The 27627-nt window shown below is 37.3% G+C and overlaps 1 protein-coding gene across 7 annotated transcripts; it reads left to right on the forward strand.

Moving 5' to 3' along the window:
- The first annotated feature begins 549 nt into the window (after positions 1-549).
- LOC145140397 (uncharacterized) lies at positions 550-14652 on the forward strand. Of its 7 annotated transcripts, none has more exons than XR_013722157.1 (3): positions 550-872; positions 7686-7789; positions 7902-14652. XR_013722157.1 is itself a non-coding variant. In XM_079073901.1 (3 exons), the coding sequence occupies exons 2-3, from the start codon at positions 6708-6710 to the stop codon at positions 7278-7280; spliced, it is 411 nt and encodes a 136-aa protein (XP_078930027.1). In that variant the 5' UTR covers positions 551-872; positions 5739-6707; the 3' UTR covers positions 7281-7299. The 7 variants fall into 7 exon arrangements, 6 of the variants coding, with proteins under 6 accessions (XP_078930027.1, XP_078930029.1, XP_078930030.1 ...); XM_079073901.1 differs by lacking the exons at positions 7686-7789; positions 7902-14652 and adding exons at positions 5739-6917; positions 7080-7299 and having other exon boundaries at positions 551-872; XM_079073903.1 differs by lacking the exons at positions 7686-7789; positions 7902-14652 and adding exons at positions 6004-6917; positions 7080-7299 and having other exon boundaries at positions 551-872.
- The last annotated feature ends 12975 nt before the right edge of the window (positions 14653-27627 follow it).

Here is a 27627-nt window from a genome sequence, read left to right on the forward strand (position 1 = left end):
TAGTTTTATGTTCTAAACCTTATATATAAACAAAAAAACATATTTAAAAAAAAATATGTAAATAAAATATTTAGTTATATATCTTTTAGTATATAAATATGTACTCCAGCATGAATACGTATAATATAAAAATAATTATATATATTATTATGAAAATGTTAAAAAATTAAAGGTTTTTTTTATTTTTAGAATTGTATTTCATGTTAACTTAGAACTTAGAAGAACCTATGATAAAAATTTACAAGGATAACAATAAAGAAACTAAAAAAACTTACGGTTATAACTTATCTAAAAATATTTTAAGCTAAAGTCGTTTTTTTTAACAAACTATAAAGTTTTTATACAATAACCTAATAAATTAAAAAAGTAAAACTGTGTTTTATCGATGAAAGTAAGTAAAAAAAATCACAGCTACAATTTTAAAAGTAAAATATATAGTTTTATTATTATTTTTATTTGCCTTGCTAATAAAGAAATAAAATTATATGTTTTGTTATTATGGTACTAAAAAGTGGATTGTGGCATTCTAAAAAGTGGATTGTACATAAATTAGATTCGAGTTTGGGCTTTGAGGAGTGTTAGTGGTTAATATAGTAAAAAAGAAAACAAAACTAGGGTTACCTAGCTGTTTGTGGTTCGCCTGTCTTAGAAGAGAGAAAGAGCACGAAAAGAGAGACAGAGATTCCAATTTGTTTTCGAGAGATCACCACCATCGAGAGTAAGTATAAAGAGATCGAGAGAAGGAGAACCCCGCAGCGGTGGTGGCTCTTACGACGGCGGGTCCGGATCTGGTAGCCAGAGGTGGCGCGGCGCCGGTGGTCATACTCCTCATCCTCGTTCCTTGTTTTCCTTGTCAAAAAACCATCTGGAAGGTAAAACTCAAAACCTTAAAAAATTGGTGCTTTAATCATGTTTAATTTTGTGCTGGATTGTTATTATCTATATGTTATTATTTTTATAATGAGACTCACATAATTGGTTTAGATAATAATGATCTTCTAGTATAAGAATGTAAAGATATTACATAAGTGAAAGTACAATGTCGAAATGGAAAATATGTATGTTGATATTTAAAGTATATAAACCATGGAGTGAAACTTGAGTAGAGTCATGAGACATTTTTGGCATGGATTTAATTGCGTTTTATGTTAATAAACACTTAGACTTAATATAATTAAAAATTGTTCAAAGGTTTGTCTTTATTTATTATTATTATTATTTCAACAAATTAACCACCCTAACCGAGCATTCCAGGAAAGGTTTTCCCGGTTACAAACATGGGCGGGAGGATTATAAGGCAGCCCCCCCTGTTTTTTTACTTACAACTAGTTTTATCCACTATATTTTATATATATTAGACATGAAAATATAAAAATTAGGCTTTGGCCCTTGTTGTTTTTTTTTTTAAAACTATAGCTTTAGTTTCGGCCCCCTCAAATAATTTATTCAAGCTCCGCCACTGGTTACAAAGTTCATAAGCCTACCTGTTGCGATGGTTAAACAGAAAAATATGGTTTTTAGAATTTGGCCATGTTCATTCCGATGGTTAACCGAATTCTGATAATTTAATTATTTAAGTTTGCTTATCGTTTTCATTTGAGATCTTAATCAGGAGACCCTAGCAGCTAATAAAGTCGTTATGTTCGTTCTTGTAATTCTTTTCCTTGAATCATTTTTATAGTCCTTGAATTCACTTCATAGCAAATTATTGGATGAAGTGTCCTTTGTTATCCAACATTGCTTTTTTAAACAGAAGGCTAAAATGGTCATTTTCTTTATATATAAAAAAGGAACAGTGTATTTGTATTTGTATCCATCAGGCTACCATTTTCTCATTCAGAACATTATTCATACACTAACACTACTTAATGAAAAAAAAAGATAAAAAAGAAATAAGGTCTAAGTTATCGATGGATCCATCAAGTGAACATGCCCCACTTTACCAGTTAAGACATTTTGAACTTATTAAGTAAAAAAGAGACTACATTAAGTTATGCGTCCATTAAGTCGATTAGGTCAGAAGTAAACAACACCTAAGCCAATTATAAGAATGTATAAACCATGAGCAAAACAATGGAAATATGTTTAATGATAATAAGAAATTATCTTTCATATACTGAAACAGATATTATAATGTTAGTTAATTCAGATGTACAAAATGCTAGTTACCTTATGTTTAAAGTTAAAAAATGTCATTATAATGATGTATAATTTTGTTGGATAGAAATTTCAGTTTTGTAAATACCTTTTATGTCATTTTTATACCTTCATTTCTAGTTTTTACGTCCGTCCCTTTTTCTGCACAGTGTAAGGCAATGTGATGTCATGGTAAGAGCACAGTGGTTATGATGATGCCATGGTAAGAGCACAGAGAAAATGGGAAAAAAATCACAGTATAAGGAGAGTTCAGTGTCATCTGGCGGCCGGATTGTTACTTTATGATGATTCATTTACTATACAGAAGAAGAAAATTTTCATCAAATCTAACAATTCTATGCATCTTTCCCTTAACGTTTTGTTGTATCTGCACAAAAGAATGGCGGTTAGGATCTCAAGAGCTTTGAGTTTCGGAACTTCCAAGAAGCTCAGTGTGAGTGTGCCCAGGTATGTTTATACGGTCATGTGGCCTAAAAATACTATTTTTTTCCTAATGGGTAATCAATTCATGATGTATTCAGGTTACCGTTGCTTTGGCAGTGGCAGAAGCTGCTTTGTAATTTGAGCAGAAAGACCTACATTGGTATAGTAATACGCACAATCTTTTTTTTTTTTACATTAGTACAGTAACACTTAGAATCTTTTTTACTTAATTAATTGTTTATAAATGTAAGAAAAATATCTTGTTGAACCGTAATGATTCTGAAACGATGTGGTTCCTTCTTGAAGGGGAGGATAAACATATCAAAACCTATGAAGTTGTAGCATCCATTATAGTTTTTTGCACTTTCGTGGATAAAACCTCGTTCATCATATGAGGAAGGTCCACGTGTTGTTCCTTTTTGACTTAACAAGCTTAATGACATGACTTTGACCTGATTAACTGTATATGACTTTTTTTTGAATTAATGCTCAAATGATGACTTAATAAAGAAAGAGGATTGAGAAACTTTTTGCAAATTTGTGATTTCTTATTTTTTTTCCTACCATTATCTTAAGTGTGTTGTCATTACCTACAAATATTTGATAAACATTATTTATAAAGGAAGAAAGAAAAAGAAACAAGGTCTACTGATGTGTACTTTTTAATATACTGAACAACTATTTCTTATTGGTAGATAATTATATTCATTATATGGATCTCTCTCTAGCTCCTCAAGTTTTCATTATATATATATATATATATATATATGGTTTCCCTTCACATGTCTATTTGCAGGTCGTCTATTTGCATGTCGACCTGTAAAATAAACAAACAAGTGAAGGGAAACTATATATATATATATATATATATATATATATATATATATATATATATATAATGAAAACTTGAAGAGCTAGAGAGACATCCATATAATGAATATAATTATCTGCCAATAAGAAATAGTTGTTTTGTATATTAAAAAGTGCACATCAGTAGGACATTGTTTCTTTTTCTTTCTTTCTTGATAAATAATGGTTATCAAATTTTTGTTGTAATGACAACACATTTAAGATAATGGTAGGAAAAAAAATAAGTAATCACAAATTTGCAAAAAGTTTCCTCGATCCTCTTTCTTTATTAGGTCATCATTTGAGCATAAAGTCAAAAAGAAGTCATATACAGTTAATGGTTAAAGTCATGCCATTAAGCTTGTTAAGTAAAAAAGATATGACGAACGAGGTTTGATTCTCGAAAATGTAAAATCTATAATGGATGCTACAACTCCATTGGTTTTAATATGTTTATCCTCCCCTTCAAGAATGAACCGCATCGTTTCAGAATCATTACGCTTCTACAAAATATTTTCCCTACATTTGTAAACAATTAATTAAGTAAAAAAAGATTCTGAGTGTTACTATACTAATGTAAAAAAAAAGATTATGAGTATTACTATACCAATGTAGGTCTCTGTGCTCAAACTCCAAAGCAGCTTCTGCCACTGTCTAAGCAATGGTAACCTGAATACATCATGAATTGATTACCCATTGGGAAAAAATAGTATCTTTAGGCCACTTGACCGTATAAACAAACCTGAGCAAGCACACTCTGAGCTTCTTGGAAGCACCGAAACTCAAAGCTCTTGAGATCCTGACCGCCATTCTTTTGTGCAGATACAACAAAACGCTAAGGGAAAAAAGCATAGGATTGTTAGATTTGATGAAAATTTTCTTCTTTTGTATAGTAAATGAATCATCATAAAGTAACAATCCGGCCGCCAGATGACTCTGAACTCCTTGTATTGTGATTTTTTTCCCATTTTCTCTGTGCTCTTACCATGGCATCACATTGCCTTACACTGTGTAGAAAAAGAATGGACATAAAAACTACAATAATTTTTTAAGGTATAAAAATGAAATAAAAGGAATTTACAAAACTGAAATTTCTATCCAACAAAATTATACATCATTATAATGACATTTTTAACTCTAAACATAAGGTAATTAGTATTTTGTACATCTGAATTAGCTAACATCATAATATATGTTTTCGTATATGAAAGATAATTTTTTATTATCATTAAACATATTTCCATTGTTTTGCTCATGGTTTATACATTTTTATAATTGGCTTAGGTGTTGTTTACTTCTGATCTAATCGACTTAATGGACGCATAACTTAATGTAGTCTCTTTTTACTTAATAAGTTCAAAATGTCTTAACCGGTAAAGTGGGAACATGTTCACTTGATTGGTCCATCGATAACTTAGACCTTGTTTTTTTTTTTATCTTTTTTTTTTTCATTAAGTAGTGTCTGTGTATGAATAATGTTCTGAATGAGAAAATAGTAGCCTGTTTGGATAAACTGATGGATACAAATAGACAGTTTCTTTTTTTTATATATATACAGAAAATGACAATTTTAGCCTTCTGTTTAAAAAATCAATGTTGGATAACAATGGACACATCATCCAATAGTTTGCTATGAAGTGAATTCAAGGGCTATAAGAATGATAGGAAAAGGATTACAAGAAAAAACATAACGACTTTACTAGCCATTCAAGATGCTAGGATCTCCTGATTAAGATCCCAAATGAAAACAATAAGCAAACTTAAATAATTAAATTACCAGAATTGCCCTTGAACAAATTGCATGCTAAATTTGCATTGGACAAAGTCTCCTTTCTACCCCTTTGCTTGTCCCCCCCCACCCCCCCCCCCCCCCCCTTTTGTCCTCAAGAAGGTGGAAAGAGGGAAAGACATCAATAATTTAAGTTTTAAAAAATAAGTAGTAATTAAATAAGAACTTCATATTTGTAATATCCCATATAATATTTTAATGTAAATTTGTATTGTATATTAATAATAAAAGTATAAGTATTATAAAATATAAATGGTTCGGGGATGGAAATGGGTAAATGAGACCGATTATGGGATCTGGTAATTAGGTGGGTATAACCATCCCAAACCCACAATTTTTTTAGAAAACATTCTATAACCATTTATCCGACCCAAACCTTGTCCCAAAAGTTTTGGATTGAGTTGGGTCCAAGTATTTTTACATTCTTAGTAACTTTAAATAAACCAAATTGCCAATATTGAAACTTAGATCTTTCATGTGTTTGTCTTCCTAATATTTCATCTTTTGCCGGGCCAACAAGAGATTGAGCTTCAATTCATCCAAGATAGCTTCCCTTTCTTTAAGTTGATCCTCAAACAAAAACACAGTGGTTTGTCTTGCTGCATGGTGGACCAGGTTGGGAGGCTCTCATCCATATAATACCTTAAAATGAGCATACTTGGCAGCCGAATGATAAGAAATATTGTACGGGTATTCAGCCCACGGTAACCATTGGGATCAGTTCTTGGGTTTACCTTGAATACAAAAAAGAATTTAAACTTCTAACGTTTTGTTGACTACCTCAGGGATGGTATACAATGCTTTTTTTAAGGATCGTGCCTTGCAAACGAAATAGTTCACGCCAAAACAGAATCATGGAAATCTTGTACTAATGAGTTATGATGGAATGTGGAAAACCATGAAGCCTCGCAATTTCTTTGATGAATAGCAAAGCAACTGTGGCAGCAGTAAACGGGGCTTCAAGCTTAAGAAGGGTGTGAACTTGGACAGGCGATCCACCACCACCAACATTGTATCAATGCCTTGGAACTTTGGTAATCTCTCCACGCAGTCCACGGTGATCTCTTCCCAAACTAAATTTAGATGTACGAGTGGCTGAAAAAATCCTGACGGTGCAATGTTGAGTGTTTTTGTTACTACTATACTTTACATTGTTGCACATATTTATTGATATCCTTTTGATATCCATCATGTCCACCCATAGTATCATGGTACTCATGTAGCAACTTTGGCATTAGGGAATAAGTCTACAAGTGTTCCTTTATAGAACAATAAGTCTACGGTAATTCATTACATATGTGGATTATTAGCATAAAATCTACTTCTATCTTGTGATTAGGCAGAATCAGATTTGCAATTGCATTTTACCCTTCTGATTTCACCAAGATTTCTTGATTTTTATAAAAAAATGAAGGCATCTGTGGAGTACAATTCATAGGTTTTGAAGCAATATATTGAAGAATTGTATTGGGGCTCTGGTAAACGTGTGATGTTGCTTGGTCATAGCAAGGCTGCTGTGGATGTTGCAGCTGCATTATCACATTATTGGTGTGATCTTAAAGATAAAGTTGCAGGATTGGCGCTTGTGCAGAGTCCTTATGGTGGAACCCCAATTGCATCTGATATCATGCGTGAAAGCGAAATTGCTGATAAAGAAACTAGAAGAATCATGGAACTCATAGTCTGCAGGATCATCAAGGTAAATCTTACTTTTTTTTTTTTACTTTATATGAGTAAATGACCATTTTACCCACCGTTTTTTTCATAGGGGGACATAAAGTCATATGCCAGGTGTTCTATTTATTTTCTCTTTTCCCAATTTTCTCATTCCGTCATTTTTTAACTTTTTTTTTATTTACAGATTCTTGGATCTATTCTAAAACTTTTTCTTGATGGTGCTATCGACGGTGCAAAATATGAAGATGAATGTCGGACAGTTCTTGGCACGTGGTCGTTTCCCGTCTTCACATTAGACAAACTGATAGACAAGCTTACAAAATTCGTAACATACTTTTTTTTACAAAATAAATTTGTATTTTCAAATCTACCATTGGAGCTATAAATTGACAATGCCTTTGACAGCTGCTGGCTATTGCAACAGATGAGGTTAATAAGAAGCTTTTTCATCTTTATGCGTATGAAAATTTGAGAAAAGACAAGGTTTTCATATAGTCAATGGGCTTGAGTTCAGGATAGCCGCCTTTACATATAATGTTAAGAAATTACATATTTACCCTTTTATCATCATTATAAACGGATTGATACTAATACTATGAAAAATTACCGATATCCAAACATGTTAAAACAATTCAAGTAAAGTATTTACTATGTGAAATGTCTCAACTTTAATGGGACATACAGGGGTATTTTTGACATTTGGGCATGGTGTTTGTGACAGGTGTACTATGTTATGGGTATACTAATCATAAGAAATTATAATGTATTTTGTTTGTATGATTTCTTTCAGGAAAGTCAACACTTTTGTTCTTGGACCAGGTGCTTGAGAAGATTTGTAATTCTACTTGCATATATGATCAAGTATTGTGATATTGCCCATACTGGTGGATCAAGGTAATTTCTTAATCTTTTTATTAAATTTACATATTTAAAAAATATTTTTTCATGAATTTTAATGTTCCTCAAAAGGCAACTCATATTTATGTTTGTTTATCTCTACACTTAGGACTATAAAATGCAAGAATGGATCAAAAAAAGCAGAAGCAAAAAAGAAAAAAAAACCCAAAATCCCATAGGATTTAAGGGTCTGTAGGAAACAACATTTCCTCATCCTCTTCAGATTCCCTTTTGTTGTTGTACAGCCTCTATATGCTGGAAGTCATGATAATGACATGGTGATCTTGATTATCTTCTCATCGAAGACCAAAAATAGCATTATACATTCCTATAATTATATATTAAAAATGAATTTTAACTTATCCTTTCACAACAATTATAATATGCTTTCTTATTTACTACACCTTGAAATAACAAAAAAAAAAAGAAACACGGCGCCAAAGGCGCAACTAATTCCATCTAGTTGGTATCAGAGTCCATCCCATACTAGGCTTGTATCACGTCATAAGCCTAAGTGTAGAACTCATTCCTAAAAGCTAGTTTGTAGGAGGAGGGGACACTTAGACTTATAAGCCACCAACTTATTTTACTTTAGGCTGATGTGGGAACGTAACACTTTTCAAGTCACTGCAATCCCAAAATCACATCAAAATTTCTGAGTGTGCGGGGCAAGAAATCTGCTTTGATTCGTAACCCATAAAGCCGGATGTTGACTCCTTTACATTCTCTATTACCTTGAATGGTGACCCTGGTTCCTAAGGCTACCCCAGAGCACTGGTATCGATTATTGGAATTCCTAATTTTTCTACTGTATTTAAAGATAAGAAATTATGTGTGACCACTGGGTCTATCATAATCACCATGTCCTCTCCTTTAATGGTGCCTTTAAGCTTTAATGTCTTTGGCTTGGTTATCCCTATAGGGTTAAGACATAAAGCTGTTGTTAGTTCTTTTCTTTTTGTCTATTGCATAAATTGCTCTACTTCCTCTTCATCCTCTAGGGCTAGATTCTAGAATAATACTAAGTTGTTATAGATTAACCAAACAACAAGAAGCTGCAAGAGCCGGTGGAATATCTCTAGAAATAGGAACAACAGTTTTAAGAACAAGTTAGTAGTAGCAATTCGAGAGGCTACGGTCTCCAAGAGAAGAAACTTCTAAGAATCAAATCAGATGCTAGACTAAGGTTGTTCCCTCCTATAAATAGACAAGAATGAAAACTACTGCCTTGAATTCCCAAATTGCCCCTGTTCTTCCACTACGTCTGCAAACCACGAGGATTGTAATGATTGCAATTCTGCTTCTGATGTGGTTGTTAGAGATAAGGCATCGACGACTTTGTTTGTGGTTCCGGGTTTGTATTGGATCTCAAAATCAAATAATAGGATCTTGTACATCCACTTATGATACTCGGGTCCCACTTCTCTTTGTTCCATCAAGAACTTCAAGCTTCGTTGATCGGTTCTGATGACGAAATGTCTCCCCAGCAAGTAATGCCTCTATCTTTTAACAGCCAACACTATCGCCATCAACTCTTTTTCATAGATTGACTTGAGTCGGTTACTCACGCCCAACACTTGGCTGTAATACGCTATGGGGTGACCTTCTTGAATCAATACTGCTCCCAATCCGACCCCGGAAGCATCGGTTTCCACAATGAACGTCTTGTCAAAATTTGGCAAGGCAAGTATTAGAGTGTGTGTAAGGGCTGACTTTAAAGCCTGAAAAGCAGCATCCTGGGCAACCTCATTCGATCTGAAACTATCCTTCCTGAGTTGATCTGTCAGTGGGGACGCCATACTTGCATATCTCTTACTGAATTTTATGTAATATCCAGCTAGGCCCTGGATACCCCTCAGCTCCTTTAAGGTAGTGGGAGTTGGCCAAGCCTCGATTGCCTTGATCTTTTCATCGTCGACGGCCAGCCCTTGTTCCGAGATCACGTGGCCCAGACAAGTGATCTGGAGCCTTCCCAACTCACACTTACTTCGGTTTGCGAAAAATTCGTTTTGGTCTAGCATTTTCAGAACCAGTTCCATGTGTGCCTGAAGTTGATCTTCGTTTTGGCTATACACTAGGATGTCGTCAAAGAAAACCAATACGAACTTGCGAAGACAAGGTTTAAATACCTCGTTCATCACGGATTGAAAGGTCGCCGAAGCATTAGTAAGGCCGAAAGGCATGACCTTAAATTCGTAATGTCCCTTGTGGGATCCAAAAGTTGTTTTATGTATGTCCTCTTCCTTCATTCTTCCTTCATTCTGATCTGGTGATACCCAGACTTCAAGTCTAATTTGGAGAATACCCAAGAACCTTGCAATTCGTCCAACAGCTCGTCTATAATTGGTATGAGAAATTTGTTTGGACTGTCACTTTGTTAAGACTTCGATAGTCTACACAAAATCTCCATGACCCATTTTTTTTTCTTTACCAAGAGGATTGGACTCGAAAACGGACTCTTGGAAGGCTGATTGATACCTGATTGAAGGATATCCTGTAATAGCCTTTCGATTTCTTCCTTCTGCACATGGATGTATCTATACGGTCTCACGGACACCGGTTCTGTTCCTTTTTTTAACTAATGGAGTGTTGTTGGTTCCGCTGAGGTGGTAATCCCCCCTTCCACAAAAACACCGATGCATATTGGTGAACTATTGGCTCCAAGTATGCAGGACACAACGGTAACCCGGTAATGGTTGGAAGTTGTTCGATGAGACTGAGTTGAACCCAAAGACCTCCTCCCACCGATCTAAGCATTCTGACCATATTTTTCAAGGATACCCTAGCTCGCTCCAGAGATGGGTGGCCTTTCAAGGTCACACATTGCCCTTCCAGTTGAAGCCTTATGTGCTGCGTTTTCCAATTGCTGGTCACCAGAACAAGTGTTTCCAGCCATTGCACCCAGTAATTCTTCTCTGATACATATGCCTTGTAATTGAAGCAACATTCCTTTGCACTTCCCGCTTCCGGTGAATGCCTCCCCGGTTCCCAATGATACTCCAAACCCAGCAGTGGGTGTGATCGGAATGTTGAGTTGTATAGTCTCTAGGGAAAGAAAATTATTCGTTGCCCCGGGATCAATGAGCACCAGCACCTCTGACCCTGCCATTTGCCCTTTTAACTTGAGGGTTTTTGGATTGGTTGTACCGATGACGGAATTCAAACAAATTCCTGATAAGACGGTGTCTTCTGGGGTCTCTAGCGGGGGTTCTAACTCCAAATCTGGGATTGGTTCTTCTTTCGGGTTTTCGTCTTCGTGTATGATCAGCACACTCAACTATTTCTTTCTACAACGATGCCTAGGGTTCCATTTTTCGTCGCATCTGTAACAGAGTCCTTTCTTTCTTTTACTTTGCAATTCCTGGTCAGTGAGCCTTCGGATTTCTGTCGGACGGTGGGTGGAAGAGCTATTGCGTGACCCTGGTGTGGTGGGGTCCTTTCGGGGAGAATTTTGTGGTCTTGATAGGCGTGATGAGAGGTTGCGATTTCTGGGAAGGAGCAGATGAGCTTGATTTACGATGAGTTGGGGGTCGGAGCTTTTCTTCCACCTAAATGGCTATTGATATGGCGTGGTCTATGGATCTGGGCTCAAAAAGTTGGACTTCTGACCTAATTTCCTCTTGAAGTCCATTAATGAACTGGGCCATTGTGATGTCATCCAAAATGTTGCTAAGTGGGGCAAGTAATTCAATAAATGAACATATTCATGGACCGACCCGGTATGAGTTAGCGATAACCATTGCTGGTATAGTGTACCTGTGTGGATAGGTCGGAATTGTCGAAGGAGTGACTTCAATTCCGATGCTCCCATTGGAACCACAAAAGGGCATCGCCCTCCAGAGCCACAACCGCCGCCTCCATCTTGTCACCTTCCGATAACTTGTAGAAGTTGAAATAGCGCTCTGTTTGTTCTCAGTATCCACCCGTAGGGGTTCTCTCCATCAAAGAGGGGCATGTCCAACTTCCTATACCTCCAGTTGGTTCCACCATTCGGTCCCTCTCCTCCCCTGTGACTGGAACCTTTGGTGTCATTACGAGAACCACCGCTGTAATCTCTAGGTGTCTCCACAAGAGACACAACGGGTGTAACGTTGGGTTCCTCCTCCATTGCTTTCTTCTCCTTGTCTCTTGTTGAACGATTCTTGGAACCGTTGATCCATCTTCAACTGGATGGAAGCTATGGAGTCCGCCTGATGTTGGATCTGGTTGCCTTGAGTTTCCAACCGATCATACAAGATCCCTAGTTCCGTCTCCAACGATTCCATCCTTTTTAGTTGAGCTCCCCCAGTCTCCTTTCCTCCTCCTTTTTCTCCAGCCATGGTCACAGGTGATGCTCTGATACCAATTTGTTATAGATTAACCAAATAACAAGAAGATGCAAGAGCCAGTGGAATATCTTTAGAAATAGGAACAACATTTTTAAGAACAAGATAGTAGTAGCAATTCGAGAGGCTACGGTCTCCAAGAAAAGAAACTTCTAAGAATCAAATCAGATGCTAGACTAAGGTTGTTCCCTCCTATAAATAGACAAGAATGACAGCTACTGCCTTGAATTCCCAAATTGCCCCTGCTCTTCCACTACGTCTGCAGACCTGCTGGACAGGTTAGTGGACCTTCCTTCATGGGGAATCTTTTTCTGGTTCTTCTTTCTTTTGTACGTGAATTTGAGTGGTAGGAGCACAACATAAGCTCTCGTCGATTGCATTTATGGCCCAAATTCCACTTCTCATCAAACCTGAAACACTACCACTGTTGCCTTCACCATCGTCTTCTGAGGAAGAAGTATCTTCCCATTGTCAGATGCTATTTCATTCACTTTTCCCACCAGAAGAGCAATCTCTTCCATGAGATCTCGCTGATGGAAGAACACACTCCCATTCCATCACCTCCATCCTCTGAGATACATTTGTTGGAGGTGCCATGATGCCCTGATACCAAAAATCGGCTAGGAACTGAATTCAAGGAAGCTATAAAATGAGAGAATAACATTGAGATTAAATGATTTGAGCCAATATCATTCCTTCAATAACCAAATGATTGCATGATAACTCTCTTTTTTACCGCTTCTCTTGCATAGTTATTAAACTAAAGAATAAATTACTGAAATCGTCCCTATGGTTTAGTCAAAATTGCGAGTTTGGTCCCTAACTTTTGTTTTGCACTCGGACCGTCCTTACAGTATGATTTCGTTGCGTTTTTAGTCCCTGCCACATTTGAAAAGACTATATTACCCTTTGTTTTTAATTTTTCAGTTTTTTTATTATTTATTATATTAAAAAAATTAATAAAACATGTGGGGCCCACCTAAACTCTTTTATCTCCTCAATGTTACCCTAAATCTCGTCCTTCCCTTTGACTGAAACTCATCTTCATCTCCCTCATTCTTCTCCATAATCGGTGTTGTCATCGGACGCATAAATCAAACACCACCGCTGCCATCATCTGGGATAAATCAAACGCAAGAAGCACCTCCCTTTGTTGAACCTAAATCGCTCCACCACCATCGCCTTGGCGACTGCTTCCTTCCACCATCCTAAGTGGAGCGCTGTGTCGGAAAATGAGACAATCAAACCTGTCAATGCCTTGAAAGAAGTTTCCTTCCACCGCCACCGCCGTCTCCTTCTCTGTAACCCCGACCACCATCATCTCCATCAAAAATCTTTGAAAATTAGACCGCCAAATCAAAAATCGCGAAGATTGACGTTCCCCTTTTAACCCAGGTTCTTAAAATCATCTTTGATTTTGGGGATTCCATTAGATTTTTCTTTCATCTCCGATTTCAGGTTAGGTTTTGGGTTTTGATTTCCAGATTTGGTTTTGATTTCAGGATTTGATCTTGGTATGGTTTGATTTCCGAGATTTGATCTTGGGGTGTCACCTGATGAAATCGATGATATGGGTGGTGGTGGTGGTTCCGGAATAGGTGGATAGTGGTGGTGACGGAATAGGTGGGCAGTGTTGTGCCGGTAACCGATGGTGGTTGCCGGTGGAAGTGGCAATATAAGTGGGTCCCACATTTCTATAAATCATTTTCTTTAATTAGTAAATAATAATAAAAATAAAAATAAAAACTGAAAAATAAAAAACAAAGGGTAATATAGTCTTTTCAACTGTGGCAGGGACTATTTATGCAGGTACATGGTATGATATGCTCTACGGCTTTATTGTGAAAAACCTGTAAATTTTACTTGGTTCCCTGTTTCAAAGAAGCTTTTTAATAATACTACCAACAGTTTGCAGGTCTGTAATTTGCTCCTGGGTTGGATTCAAGAAGCATATCCACCAATTTAAATTGTTGACAGTTTCATAAATAACAATTTAATCATAAAATCCATTTAATGATATAATCTAACTTGTATGATAGGTTTCTGTGAACTGGGTGGGTGGGATTTGGGAGGGTTTTGTACAGCGTTAAGAAGGAAAGAAAGAACAAAAAGAAGGAGATTGAGGGTAAAAAAGAAACATCCTTGTATGTCGGATCAAGTCTTATCCCCATTAAGTCCTATAAGTCAAAAAGAAACACCTTCATGCAACACTATGTATGAAGAGATTGGCTTTATGATGTGGGCTTTGTGTTTCTTTGAAGGCAAGTGTATATATATATATATATATATATATATATATATATATATATATATATAATGTGTTGCTAAATTTGTTTTTTTATTGTATATAGTATTTGTCTTTGAATTTATTGTCATGGTTAAATATTGTGTTCAAATAAAGGCACTAATCATGCTGTGATCAAAGCAAAATTATACTAGGTGTATGCATGTGCAATAAAAATATCCTGTGGTAAAGGTACCGACGGATATGATTTGTTGAAAAATAACCAAGTGAGCAATATGAAAATTTTATTATCTTATTGACTATTTTTTATTTCTTTTTGGAATAATAGAGAAGTTATCAATTAGGGACGATAATATTAATGTACTTTTAAATTTAAACAATATCATTCTTGGAATATGCATGGTGGTCAAATAAAGTAGTTAATTTTCAGATTCTATTTTAAGTTCGGATACTTTATCAGTTTCAAGAAACACATCAGAACCAAGAAATTTCAAGAAAACGAGATACAAACTACATGCTTAAATTTGGAAAAAAAAAAATCCTGCTGATTTTCAGATTCCATTTTAAGCAATACTTTACCACTTTCAAAAAACACATTTCAAGCACATAAATCTTCACCAAAACAAAGAAATTTCAAGAAAACTAGATGCAAACTGCATGATTAAATTAAGAAATCCTGCTGAAAAACAACATTAAAGCCAGAGAAAACAACACAATCAACTTTCTTTGGGTGTATGAGGAACCTCGCACCTCGATAAACCAGTGTGTTGTATAAGAATCTTAAAGAAAGATTAAATTACATAAATAGTCCTTGTGGTATACAAAAAATTATGGACCGGGTACCTTGTGGCCTTTTCTGACACCTTTTCTCCTTGAAGTTTTAGTTTCAATCTTTTTTGTCCCTAAAATGACTACTATACCATTACATTATTAATACAAAAAACCCATATTTGCAATCCTCCCTAATAAATAAAGAACTATTTGCCACATGTCATCTTCTCTTTCATTTGGACACATGACATTTTCTAGAATTTTTGAGTTTTCTATTTTCCACTTGTCATTTTATTGTATTTTTCATTTTATTAAATTAAAATTCCATTTAATATGTAAGGTAATATATATATATATATATATATATATATATATATATATATATATATATATAAGGTATTTAAATTTCAAGGGTTTATATATGTAATGTATTCAATACATTAAAAGCTCATTAATTTTAATAATTCAAAATTTTTCTCATTTTTCTTATAAATTTAAACTTTTCAAATTGTTAAAATTTCATATTTAATTTTTTTAAATAAACCCATGTAATACATGAGTCTCACACCTAGTATACAAATAATTAAAGAAAGCTCAAAATATAGAATAGGTGTATCATAGTCATTTTAGATAGGTTATCGACCAAAAGGGTTAAAATTGAATCTATAATGGATGAAAATGGTTGAAAAAAAAGTTACAAAGACCCATAATGCATAAACCATAAGGAAGATGTATGTAATTACGTGTGAAAGAAAAATACTGATTCAATCCTAAAGCAACAAAGTCCTATACATTTGCTTCTATTCTAACAATAATAAGTTATAAGTGAGGGTTATCAAATTCAAATTCCCTTCCTACATATTTCGCAACCAGTGGAAACCCCAAACAAGAAACCCTGTTCGCAAGAAATAGAAGCAAAAAGCATTTAAGGACTGTTTTTCATTCATTAGTGACAGGAAAATTGTTTTAACATAATTTAATCAACACATCATAAATGCAACAAAAAACTGAGATTCCTAACATTGCAATAATTAGTTGTTAGCCATGGCAGCAACAAAAACGTGAACTATTAAAAACAATTTAATCACTAAACCAAACCAAAAAAAGCACATCGCAGTACCAAACTGTATCAATAACCTAAACTATCACAAAACAACGTAATCGGAGTACCTGATGTCGGAGTACCAGGAAGGGCGGGGAATGTGGTATCAGCGAAGAACCATTGCGGCTTAAGAAGTGAGGTTTTGCCGGAGATGGTGAAGCTGTCGCTTATGTTGCGTTCCTGATAAAAGGAGACTGGTATGTTAGGATGAAATCAAAAAAAGGAAGGGCAAATAAGTAAAATGATGTCGATTTTGCTAGGTTAAATAAAAAGATCATTAATATGTAATTGGATCCACTAAATTTTATAGAGTATTCTTTCAGCCAAAAACACTAATGATTTTTTTTTTAAATAACAAAAAAAAAAAATCTATTTTTCACAAAATAGCAACCAATGTTTTTACAACTTCGTTCTTTCTTTGTTTTTATATGTTTTTCGACAAAATGTTTTTACAACTTCATATAAGTGCTTCGTGATATTGTCATATTTATACATTTTTATGTAGTATTTTAATACATTTGAGCTAAAATATGGGTAAATAATAAGATATATGGTATTTATTAGTATTGAAACTATGGTGTGATTATGTGATTACAGATTTAATTAGTTGGTTATTTATTGTATTAGCTTGATAAAGATCATTGTGTGTTGAAGTTTAATCCTTTTTATTTATTGTTGAGCATTGTTAGAGTGAGATGACCATTCTGGGCGTGTTTGTCAAAAGTAGCTGTTAGCTAGAAGCGGTTAGCGGGTAGCTGGTAGCGAGAAGCAGGTAGCGTGTAGCGGTTAGCTGGTAGCGGGAAGCTGTAGCTTTTATTTGTTATATGAGTGTTTGACAAAAATAGTTGGAAGCTTTTGAAATATATAAAATTACATAAAAGGACAATTGATTAAAAATAAATAAATATATAAATAGATTTTTAAGGGTAATTATGGAAATTGATTTCAAAAGCTCAGTAGCATTTTGTTAAACGCTACATGCTTTTAGATTTGGAGCGTTTTGTTTAACCTAAAAGCTAAACGCTCGTACTGCCAAACGAAACGTTTTCTTTAAACTAGAGCGTTTTGTCAAAAGCTAAAAGCTAGAAGCTCTCAAAGGCTCCCAAAAGTTCCGTGCCAAACACGCCCTCTATCTTGACTTGTTTGAATCATATGAACTCTATAATCTGTAACGTCCCGAATTTCAACCAAAAATTTTCATTTTTATTTATTCCAATATATCAGAGTATTATTACATTCTGCGGAAACATGATTTTGAATGTGTGTGTACAGTCGAACCTTGCCTTTCTCACGAAATACCTGAAAAACATTTATAACAACTGGGTAAGCGCTAGGCTTAGTGTGTTCCCCCAATATACCATATTCCACAGTACATATACAATGCATACAACTAATGGCTCACGACCTCATTATTGATCCTCCAATAATACATATAATGGCCTTCAGCATAAAGCTGGTCCGCCCCTTTTGCCTTCAACATATAGCTGGTCCGCACCTTGGCCTTTAGCATAAAGCTAGCCCGCCTGAGTTTATTGGACTTCAGCACGAAGCTGGTCCGCCCTCAACTCCTCATATAATATGTATACACATATAGCAAACTACATTCCATGACTACAAGCAACTAACTAACATAATCTAATTGCCTAAGTGTATACTACAGGACAACTATATCGTAACATATAAAGGATATATACTGGAGCACATAATATAGTGAAAAGAACTCACATGGACAAAGTAGGTGACTCGAAGTTACGGCAGCGCTTCGCCTTCATATTTTACCAAGACCTAAAGGCATAATAATAACTCTTAACTTAGATTCATAACCCTGAAGACTATATAAATAGTCTAGACCCCTCAATAACCCCAATATCTACATCAAGATCTATTAAGTAAGGAATAACCAAGTAGGATTATATCAGAGGTAGGGTCTGTTTGATGTACAGAGTATACTGTTTGGTAATCCCACTTTAAACACCTCACTAAATCAAGCCTAAACATTACTCCCGTAGATAGATCAATCAGTATAATGACTTGGAATCACTGATAAATCTTAGTTATAGGTTAATAATAACAACTATGACTATAATTAAAAGTTACACTTAAATAAATAAATGTAGCTTAACTTACAGAGTAATCTAGTGAAAACCGGGAATTATGCAGGCATAACTCTGATCCGGGAGCTTCTATTCAGCGACTATTTGACATCGCAGGGCTTCGTTGAAGTGGCCAGAAACTAGAAAGTAAAAGACTAAAAGGCTAGAAATGTTCTAGAGAGAATATGGAAGAAGGTGTGATGAAAATGAGTAGAAATCGATTTCTATTTATAAGGATGGGGAGATCTACAACTTTTGTTTAGACTTCGTCAACTAATTTTCACTTTATTTTTAAAGTTATATTTTTACAGGCTTAGACTGTTAAAGTCTGTGTAAAATCATAACTCTCTCATACGATATCCGTTCTCGACTGTGTTTATATTGACGGATAGGTATGGACAAGATCTTCAACTCTCATTTAGATTGTTTTTCCTAACAATCAACCAATCTTAAATTAAGTTTCTGTGTCGCGCACTGGTACGCCGAAAAGCCTAAAATTCATAACTTCCTATCACGAAGTCAGATGACGTTCTTTATATGTACGGGTTCGCTTTTACGACTACTATGATTTTTGTCAAGACTATTTGTCCTAAATAGTCCTCTATCAAAAGTCTATTTAATGTGACTGGTCATTTATATTGTAAAGTGAAAATAGGGTGTTACATAATCATTAGGTTTGTATGACTAGGACTTTGACCATAAGCCTAGGGTTAAATAGAGAATTTGGTAACTTTAATGTGTAAGCATATGTGTAATTACTATTCACATATTAGAATGAAGTTATGACCATGTAGCTTGCTAGAAATTGATTAAGAACACAATAGATTCAATAAAAGCTGTAAAGGACACAAGACCTAAATAAGATATGTTTGGCTCGATTAAGTCTGAAGAGTACAAAAGAGTGTCTGAGTACAAGATACAGAATGACGCTTAGTTCGTTACTATACTCTAAGTATTTACCCTGTTTATAGGGTACAACAGACTAAAAAAATACAAGGACTAGACATTAAGTGTTGAAACTAAAGTTTCCTTGTAAATAGATAAAGTATCGAAACTAAACTACTTTCGACACTTACAGACTATGACTAATTTCGACTTCTCACTATATACATTTCGACCCAACATTCTCCCCCTTAGTGAGAAAAGTTGAATATCAAGCAATCAACTTCATGTTGGATTAGGTGTCTAAGCCCATAACTATTTTTGGTATGTACTTGATTTGATTATGAGCATGGTCCTTTTGGTTTGCCTTCACTCATGCAACTTGATAGGATGACAAGAGGAGAGAGAGTAGAATTTATTATGTGAATAATAAATTCGTACTCAAAATGGTTTTATTAATATATTACGAGATTAATATATTATTTGGAAATCATATTATTTAATTAGTATTGATCAGAAATTAATTTCGAATTAATTTAGTGGTTAAAAGAGATTGATTAAATCATTGATAGTTGCATAAATGAGCTGACGGACTTCATAGAGTAGAGTGGACGAAATTTATGGGGAAGCCCATAAGATTTCGTCCAAGGGCTCTAAGGAAGGAGTCCATGGGCTGCTTGTTGCCTAAGTAAGGTATTAGGGGTTCCACCTGAAAACCCTAGCAGCCACAACTATATAAAGACCCTCATACATGTTGAAATCATCCTAAGCCTCAAGAAACCCTAAGGTGGCGATTTCTAGCATCTCTGTAATGCCCCGTTCCTGGTACGCTGTAGAACTGATTTATCGAGTATAAGAATCAAAATCAGAGTAAAGATGAACACAAGAAGTAAATAAGGTCTGGTTTAAGCTCTCATTAGTTCCAATGAACACGAGTACAAAATGATAATAGAAATGAGAAAACTCTATCATCTACTCTATGTTCAGCTCCTATTTATAGGAGACTGAAAGTACAAAAAATACTAAGGCTAAACATTGAAGCTTCGTAAAAACAGATGCCTTAGTAAATACATAATGAACATACGAAAAAGACAATTACACAGACTTCGACATATTACAACATAATTCGACTCTACAATCTCCCCCTTTGTAATAATGTCGAACTTCTCAATTCGTGAGAATCTGTGCAGCAAAATGCATCATCCTTCGTATCTTCGAGTACCATGTCATCACCTTCCTTAACTCCACCTTATCACCATCATTGTTCTTCTTGCAGCTATTTATACGAACAATGAAGTTCGTATATTGTGAAGTGGTATATCTTTCTATCTCTGAGGCCTGGAACAAAAACCTCTTAGCTTTGCCATTCGTGTCTTTCCCAGCAAAGACTAATCCAAAGGGCTTCAAACAAATCTCCCCATCAGCATATTTCTTTAGTTCTGCTTGAGTCTTCGACAATTCCATAGCAACTTTTACTTCCTTCCCAAGAGCCGTTGATAATTCAACATCTGTCAAGGATAGACAATCATAATAATTGTCTATGAAAATTTTGATATGACCAAGACCTAGTCTCAAAATTTCCTTATTAGTTCCTTGAAGTTGAGAAGCATCCATGTCTTTCAGAATTAAATCAACTTGAATAAGATCATTCAAGTTCATGAGTGGGAAGTCTGCTATCGTGAACTCACATGAGATATTGTTTTCTCTAACAACATGATAACGAAAGTTCTGTATCATGTTCTCAAACATTACATCTTTCGTGATACTCAACACCCTTTTGATCTTAATGAGTGACCACACTTCTTCTTGATCCTTTCCCAAAACAGCATGAAACCTAAGTTTCATATGAAGAAAGTCATCTTCATTCTTGAACTTCTCTATCACCTTATACTGAGCAGTGATGAACATCATTTCGTTAACAAGAAAGTCGAGTTGATTCATATCTGAATTTTCGATAGAATAACTCTTTCGTGGTTTCTTCTCGAATGCATACATTTGATTGTATGACACTCTGGCTTCAATGTTTTCGTAACTATGTAACTTTTTTGGATCTCCCTTCTCCATACCAGATGGATCATTTTCACGAAGCCTCAAAATGCTTTGAATATGTCTTTGTTTCTCCATTTCAGCTTCTATCTCAGCCTTCTTCTCTTCTTTCGATTTTTCAATCACAATCCCCTTCCTTTTTCCATCACCTTCAGAAAGTTTTGGTTTAGAAGAACTTGAACTTCCTCCTCCAGTAGTTGGACCAATAACAATTCCCTTCAGAATGGGTCTTGTTGTTGTCTTGATTGCTTCTGTTGTATTCACCTTTGGAACTATAGGAATTGTGACTTGAGTAGATACAACTTTCGTTACTTCACCAGTAGTAGTAACAATCTTCTCAATCTTTTTCGGCTTTTCCACCACTTTTGTAACTTTCGAAGGTTTGCTTTCTTGAGTTTTCTTTTCTCCCCCTTGCACCCCTGTGACAACAGGTGAGGCACCAGTTGGTAACATATGAGCAAACTTCAAAATAGGAGCCACAGCCTTCTGAATGCCTTGATCCAAAGAATGTAACTTCTGAGTTAAAAACTCAGGATTTAAGAATGAAGTAGGAGCTGGCTTCGTCACTAACTCTTTTAATTCCCCAAGCAAAACACCTATCTTTTCGAATTGCTGAGCATCAGCTTTATCCTTTTCATCAAACTTTGGAGTTAAAGATTGATACCATTAAACAAATGTTCAGACAGCAGCTGCAATAGTGTCAACATTCGACTGGAGTGTCAAATAATTGGAATTCAGCGCATTCAGTTCTTTGGAGACTTCAACCTTTAGCTCCTCCAATTTTCGATTCACATCTTCGCGAACTGTCTTGACATCTTTAACAAAAAGAACATGTCGTTCTTTTGTTGTCAAACAAAGATCTTTGAGCGCAAAATTAAACGAATCCGTCTGAGCTTTGACCCTCAATTCGTTATTTTTATCCATATCATCCAATTGCTTCTTCATGCAAAGCTCCATAGCTTTTAACATGACATCAACTTCTATTCCCGAAACTGAATTCTTTGCACCAGAATCAGCTTGTGATTGAAGAATAGAATTGAGTTTGCGATTGAGAATCTTGAACTGCTTCCCCGACATTAGCATATGATCATGTATGTTCTCCTCTTCAGAATCAAATGTCAAATCTTCAAATGTTCCTCCAAAACTGTAACACCCAGTATCAGAAAGGCCAAGAAAAGAAAAGAAAAGCTCTAAGTCAAGGAGTCAACTCGTCGAGTCCAGGGAAGAACTCGACGAGTCGGAGCGGGATCCGGGTCATAGAGTAAGTGACCGACTCGGCGAGTCGGCAAGTGGACTCGGTGAGTCTGGTCTGGGCGAGAAAAACCCTAATCTTAGGGTTTTCACCCTATATAAAGAACATCATATCCCTCCCTCAGCCTCTTTACCACCCTTTTTTAGATCCAGAAACCCTAAATCGTGAGTGAGAGTCCTTGGGAGCAATTTGAAGCTTAGATAAGTGGTTTTGTGAAGAGATCTTGAAGATCAAGAAGCTTGGATCAAGGGGATTTACAGAGATTTGGATTATTCTTCAGTGGGAGGTCATCTTGGAGGTAATAAGCTGTTACCTTCACCCTTTTTGCATCTAGATCTATTCTTGAATGAGATTTTGGGGCTATTTTGGTAAGATTGAGATCTATTTCGGGTTTGGGGCTTAGATCTGAGGTTGCTACTTCAGATCTAGGGTTGTGATGGTCCAGAATGTCTTAAAGCAGCAGTCAATGAATTGTTGGTGAAGCCCCTTTGTCTTAAACCCTAGCCCTAGAGTGTTTTGGGCCTTTAGCTCCTTGGTTTCACGTAAAGTTTGCAACTTTACGTGGGGGTTAGACTTTAGAAGAGTGGATCTATGGGTTGGAGCCCCTGCATGGCTCGAAAAGCCACTGTATGGATTAAGGACTGAAGAGACTCGGCGAGTCACATGGGTGGACTCGACGAGTTGTATGATGATGGGCAGGGACTCGACGTGTTGGAAGAACAACTCGGCGAGTCTGTTGAAGATTGCCGTGGACTCGGCGAGTCTGTTCTTGGACTCGACGAGTCAGGTCGCAGACCCCCCAACCTCTTCTGGTTAAGGCACAGATTAGTGAGTTGAGTGGTGACTCAGTGAGTTGGACAGGATGGGACTTAGAGATCGTTGAACTCGACGAGTCTTGGGGTGACTCGGCGAGTTGAGTCGTATTATGAGGGTTTCTGAGTTTAAGAACTCGGCGAGTCTATGGGTTGACTCGGCGAGTAGAGTCAATCAGGAAGGTTGACTTTGGCCAGGACTTTGACTTTGACCGATTGACTTCAACGGTATTATGGTAATTTGGATATTTATGTCAATGGTTCATTGATGGCTTTAGGTGTTGGAGTTTGGAGCAGTAATTCGGGGTTGTGCTTTCGTGGTTCAGCTTCAGCAGTAGGAGGTGAGTCTCCTCACTGTTTGTATGGGTCTACGGCCACAATGCCGGCCCATTTAGTTTATGTATGGTAGGAAGACCCGGGGGTTAGCCCTAGGCATTATGCATGAAAGACCAGGAGGAGGCTCCTGGCACACAGTATGTTATTATGTATGGTAGGAAGACCTGGGGGTTAGCCCTAGGCATTATGCATGAAAGACCAAGAGGAGGCTCCTGGCACACAATATGTTATTATGTATGGTAGGAAGGCCCGGGGGTTAGCCCTAGGCAACATGTATGAAAGACCAGGAGGAGGCTCCTGGCACACTGTATACTATTAGGAATGAAAGACCAGGATGTGGCTCCTGGCACACTGTATGCTGAGTAGCCTAGTAGAGTAGTATGTATAGTTGTATTTGTGATGCTTGCATGGAAGACCAAGGGGTGGCCCTTGGAACTTGTCTGTAAGACCCAGGGAGTGGCCCCCAGGCTTGACAAGAAAGACCATGTGCGGCCCGTGGCAATACAGCCAGACTATGTTTGGCACATAGCACCTTACTTGATTATGGATATGTTTGTTATGTATGGCTCACGGTTACGTGTGGCATGTATGGATCAGTTTATATGTATGGTATGTGGTATCTGGGGGAACTCACTAAGCTTCGTGCTTACGGTTTTCAGTTATTTGTTTCAGGTATTAACGTTTTCCAAGGAAGGAGCTCGGGGCGATCGCAGCGCATCACGCCATGTTTTCCGCACTAGATGATGTTTGGGATTTAAAACTCTGATAATTGTTTTATTAAGAATGTTATTAAAAGATTGAGCAAGATTTATTAAGCGGTTTTTAATTAATCAAAACGAAATTTTTGGTCTTAAATTTTGGGATGTTACAAGTTGGTATCAGAGCCCTGGTTTGAGGGATTCGGACACACCCTCGGGGGTGTCTGGACTCAAATCGAGGGATTAAAAGCTTTTTACAAGAAAATGGTTTTCTAAAAGATGAGTTAAAGGAGTTTTGAGAAAGAACGAATTGTGTGATGTGCGCGACCGGCCGAGCTCAAGTAAGTATTCCCCAAAGTACCCATACAAGTTTATGTTATGTTTATTAGCTTCAGTAGAACAGCATGCTAGAATAGGGCTAAGGACCTAGGAATGATGCCTTATGTGCCTGCTTTATGTGTTTCAGCTTATGAGAATTGCATGCTAGTATTGAGTAGACAGCAGTAGGATAGCCTGTTTAGGTTATGCCTGATAGTATGAACTTAGCATTGTAAGCTAGTACAGTTTCCTGTTATGAGGATAGGATTGCTTGATATCGTTCCCTTTGTCTGAATGCTGCACGCTTTGTGCTATGTGGGACTCTGAGTAATGGGAGTTAGCCATTAGGTGGATACGTCACGTCACATGTGATCAGGGTTGAATAATCTCAGAGTGCTGGATTTGAGCTCTCGTCTGAGTCTAACCGTTGTAGGGACGAGTCTTTTACTCGAAGGATTATCTGAGCCTCGCCACATGTGATGGTATTCAGGTGATGACTAATTGGCGTTACGAGGAGGCCTTCAGCAGCTGAGGACTTGTTTGGTTAGAGTCAGAGATTTCCCTAGGGCAAGCCCAGGATGAGAGTGACAGAGTGCAACAGAAGTAGAAGGGACTTGGTGAAGTCGAAGGAATCCTTGAGGAAAGTACGGATAGATGTGGAAGGTAGTATGGGCCCGTACTACTGAAAGAAGAGGATCCGTACTCGAGTCAAGGAGGGCCGAGATAGAACCAGGAAACTTGTAGTATGTGAGACCTTCTGAGGTTACGTGTGACCCTGACGATTATGTGTTTCGTTTTAGAATGGTGATGATTACGCGACATGGAGCAGGAGGATCAAGATCTGGGTCAGGATCAGGATCAGGCTCGGGGGCAGGATCCGAGCAGGTTGATGACGGGCTACGCGAGTTCATCGCGTCTGAGATCACGAGAGGTATCCTTGAGTCGACCCCGGTCATTTTCGGGTCGATCAAGGAAGGGATTATTGAGCTGATGGAGGATCGACTCAGAGCGTTCCGAAGTGATATGGCATCCAGCCAGTCAGGATCGCGCACACTGTCCTTCAAGGATTTCAGGGGGAGTGGCGCGCCAGACTTCCACAGAGTGAAGGACCCCATTGTTGCCAGGAGATGGATTGCAGACATTGAGTCTGCATAGCTGACGAGCTTCTGTCCTGAGGGGTCGAAGGTTCGATTTGATGCAGGATGCTTGAGGGACAGAGCTAGAGATTGGTGGGAGTCAGTTGGTGATTCCTTGGGAGCCTCAGTTATTAAGGCTATGACCTGGTCCGACTTTGTGACCAGGTTTAGGGCGGAGTTTGCGCCGGCCGTGGAGCTTCAGCAGCTGGCCAGGAAGTTCCTAGACATGAGACAGACGACAGAGTCGGTGGCAGAGATTACCGCCATGTTTCGGGAGAGGGCATTATTGGTGCCTCAGTATGCAGGGGATGAGGAGATGCGGAGGACCCGCTATCATGACATGTTGAGAGCTGATATTCGGGAGCATGTTAGCTTCTCGACATGCCCGACCCTGGACTCTATGATTGCCAGGGCGCGGGAAAGGGAGATTGATTTGGAGCACATTGCGAAGAGGAGGTCGGATCAGATGCATACTTTGGAGGGTCCCGGGAAGAGACCCAAGACTTCAGATCAACGATTAGTAGGATGGCAGGGCCGAAGTCAGTGCAGCACGTGCGGGAAACTGCACGAGGGAGTTTGTCGTTCCAGGAGTTCAGGCTGCTACAAGTGTGGCAGTGATGGTCACGTCAGCAGGGACTGCCCGCAGGGGGAAAGCCCATTATGTTTTCACTGCAATTAGGTGGGCCATAAGAAGGCCGACTGCTCGATGATGAGGGGAGGAGTAGGCAGTGCGTCTGCCCCAACAACTTTGAGGATTACGGATGGGTGAGAGGGTAGGGCCTTACAGTGACGGATGAGGGAGATCTGGATTACAGCAGGGAATGTTGCAAGTATGTATCAATGGCTATTTTCGATTATATATCTATTATGATTGTTCTTACCTCGGTCTCGGGTGATAGTACGTATGAGTCGTCTCTCTGCTTGTATTCAGATTGTATTTTCAGAATTGTCATATGCCAATTGCATACCGGAAACTATTAGTAGCTAGTGTAAGGTCATCATTCACTTCGGGTTCGAAGTATCCAGTATTATCTCGGTTACGGCCGAAAACGGTTCAGGAGCGTTACGTGGAGGTCGGTGGGCAGGGTCCATGGAGTAGGCATCCACCATCATCAGGGTTCGGTGGTTCTAGTCTTGGTGTTTGTGTTGGGTCAAAAATATGGTTTATACTTTGCTTTTCTTCAAGATTGTATTTTTATGTAATGTTTATGAGTTTACGGTCAGATGGTCTGTTTACGGCCGTAAACAGGTTTACGGCCGTAAACTCATTTACGACCGTAAACCCATTAGGCCCATTTTCCCCTTGTATATATATATATATATATATATATATATATATATATATATATATATATATATATATATATAGGTGTTAGAGGTGAGGAGTAGAGATTGATGAACAGAAAAGGAGTGTACGACATAGAGAGAAGAGAGGAGTTTTAGTGTGTGTAAGTGTGTGAATCTTGTGTAAGGGAACTTCATTCTAATCAATACATACAAGATTCATCATCTTCTTCTTCTCCTTCTCTTCTATTGGATCTGACATCATTCGTTTGATTGGGATTCCGCACCATCAAACGGATCTGATTGATACTCAAGCATTTTGGGGACTTACAATTGGTATCAGAGCTTGGATTGTATCACTCATCTTTGTCAGATCTGGAGCCGATTTGATCTTATTTTGGAAAGATTCTTGCGTTTTTGGATAGATCTCTGAAAATTAAGGGGGGTTTCTTCTTTGCATTTTTCATAAAAACGTGTTTTTGATCGAGTTTTGGAGCAAAAAAGGGTGAAAAACGTCGTTTTTTCGCGAATCTGT

The sequence above is a fragment of the Lactuca virosa genome, chromosome 9 (assembly GCF_052849685.1).
Source record: "Lactuca virosa cultivar CGN04683 chromosome 9, Lactuca_virosa_CGN04683_v6, whole genome shotgun sequence".
NCBI lineage: Eukaryota > Viridiplantae > Streptophyta > Magnoliopsida > Asterales > Asteraceae > Lactuca > Lactuca virosa.

Excerpts from the sequence above, each read along its gene's own strand:
- LOC145140397 (XM_079073901.1), top strand. The coding sequence starts at position 6,708 with ATGTTGCTTGGTCATAGCAAGGCTGCTGTGGATGTTGCAGCTGCATTA. Across the intron at positions 6,918-7,079 it reads TAGTCTGCAGGATCATCAAG|ATTCTTGGATCTATTCTAAA; the intron begins GTAAATCTTACT and ends TTTTATTTACAG.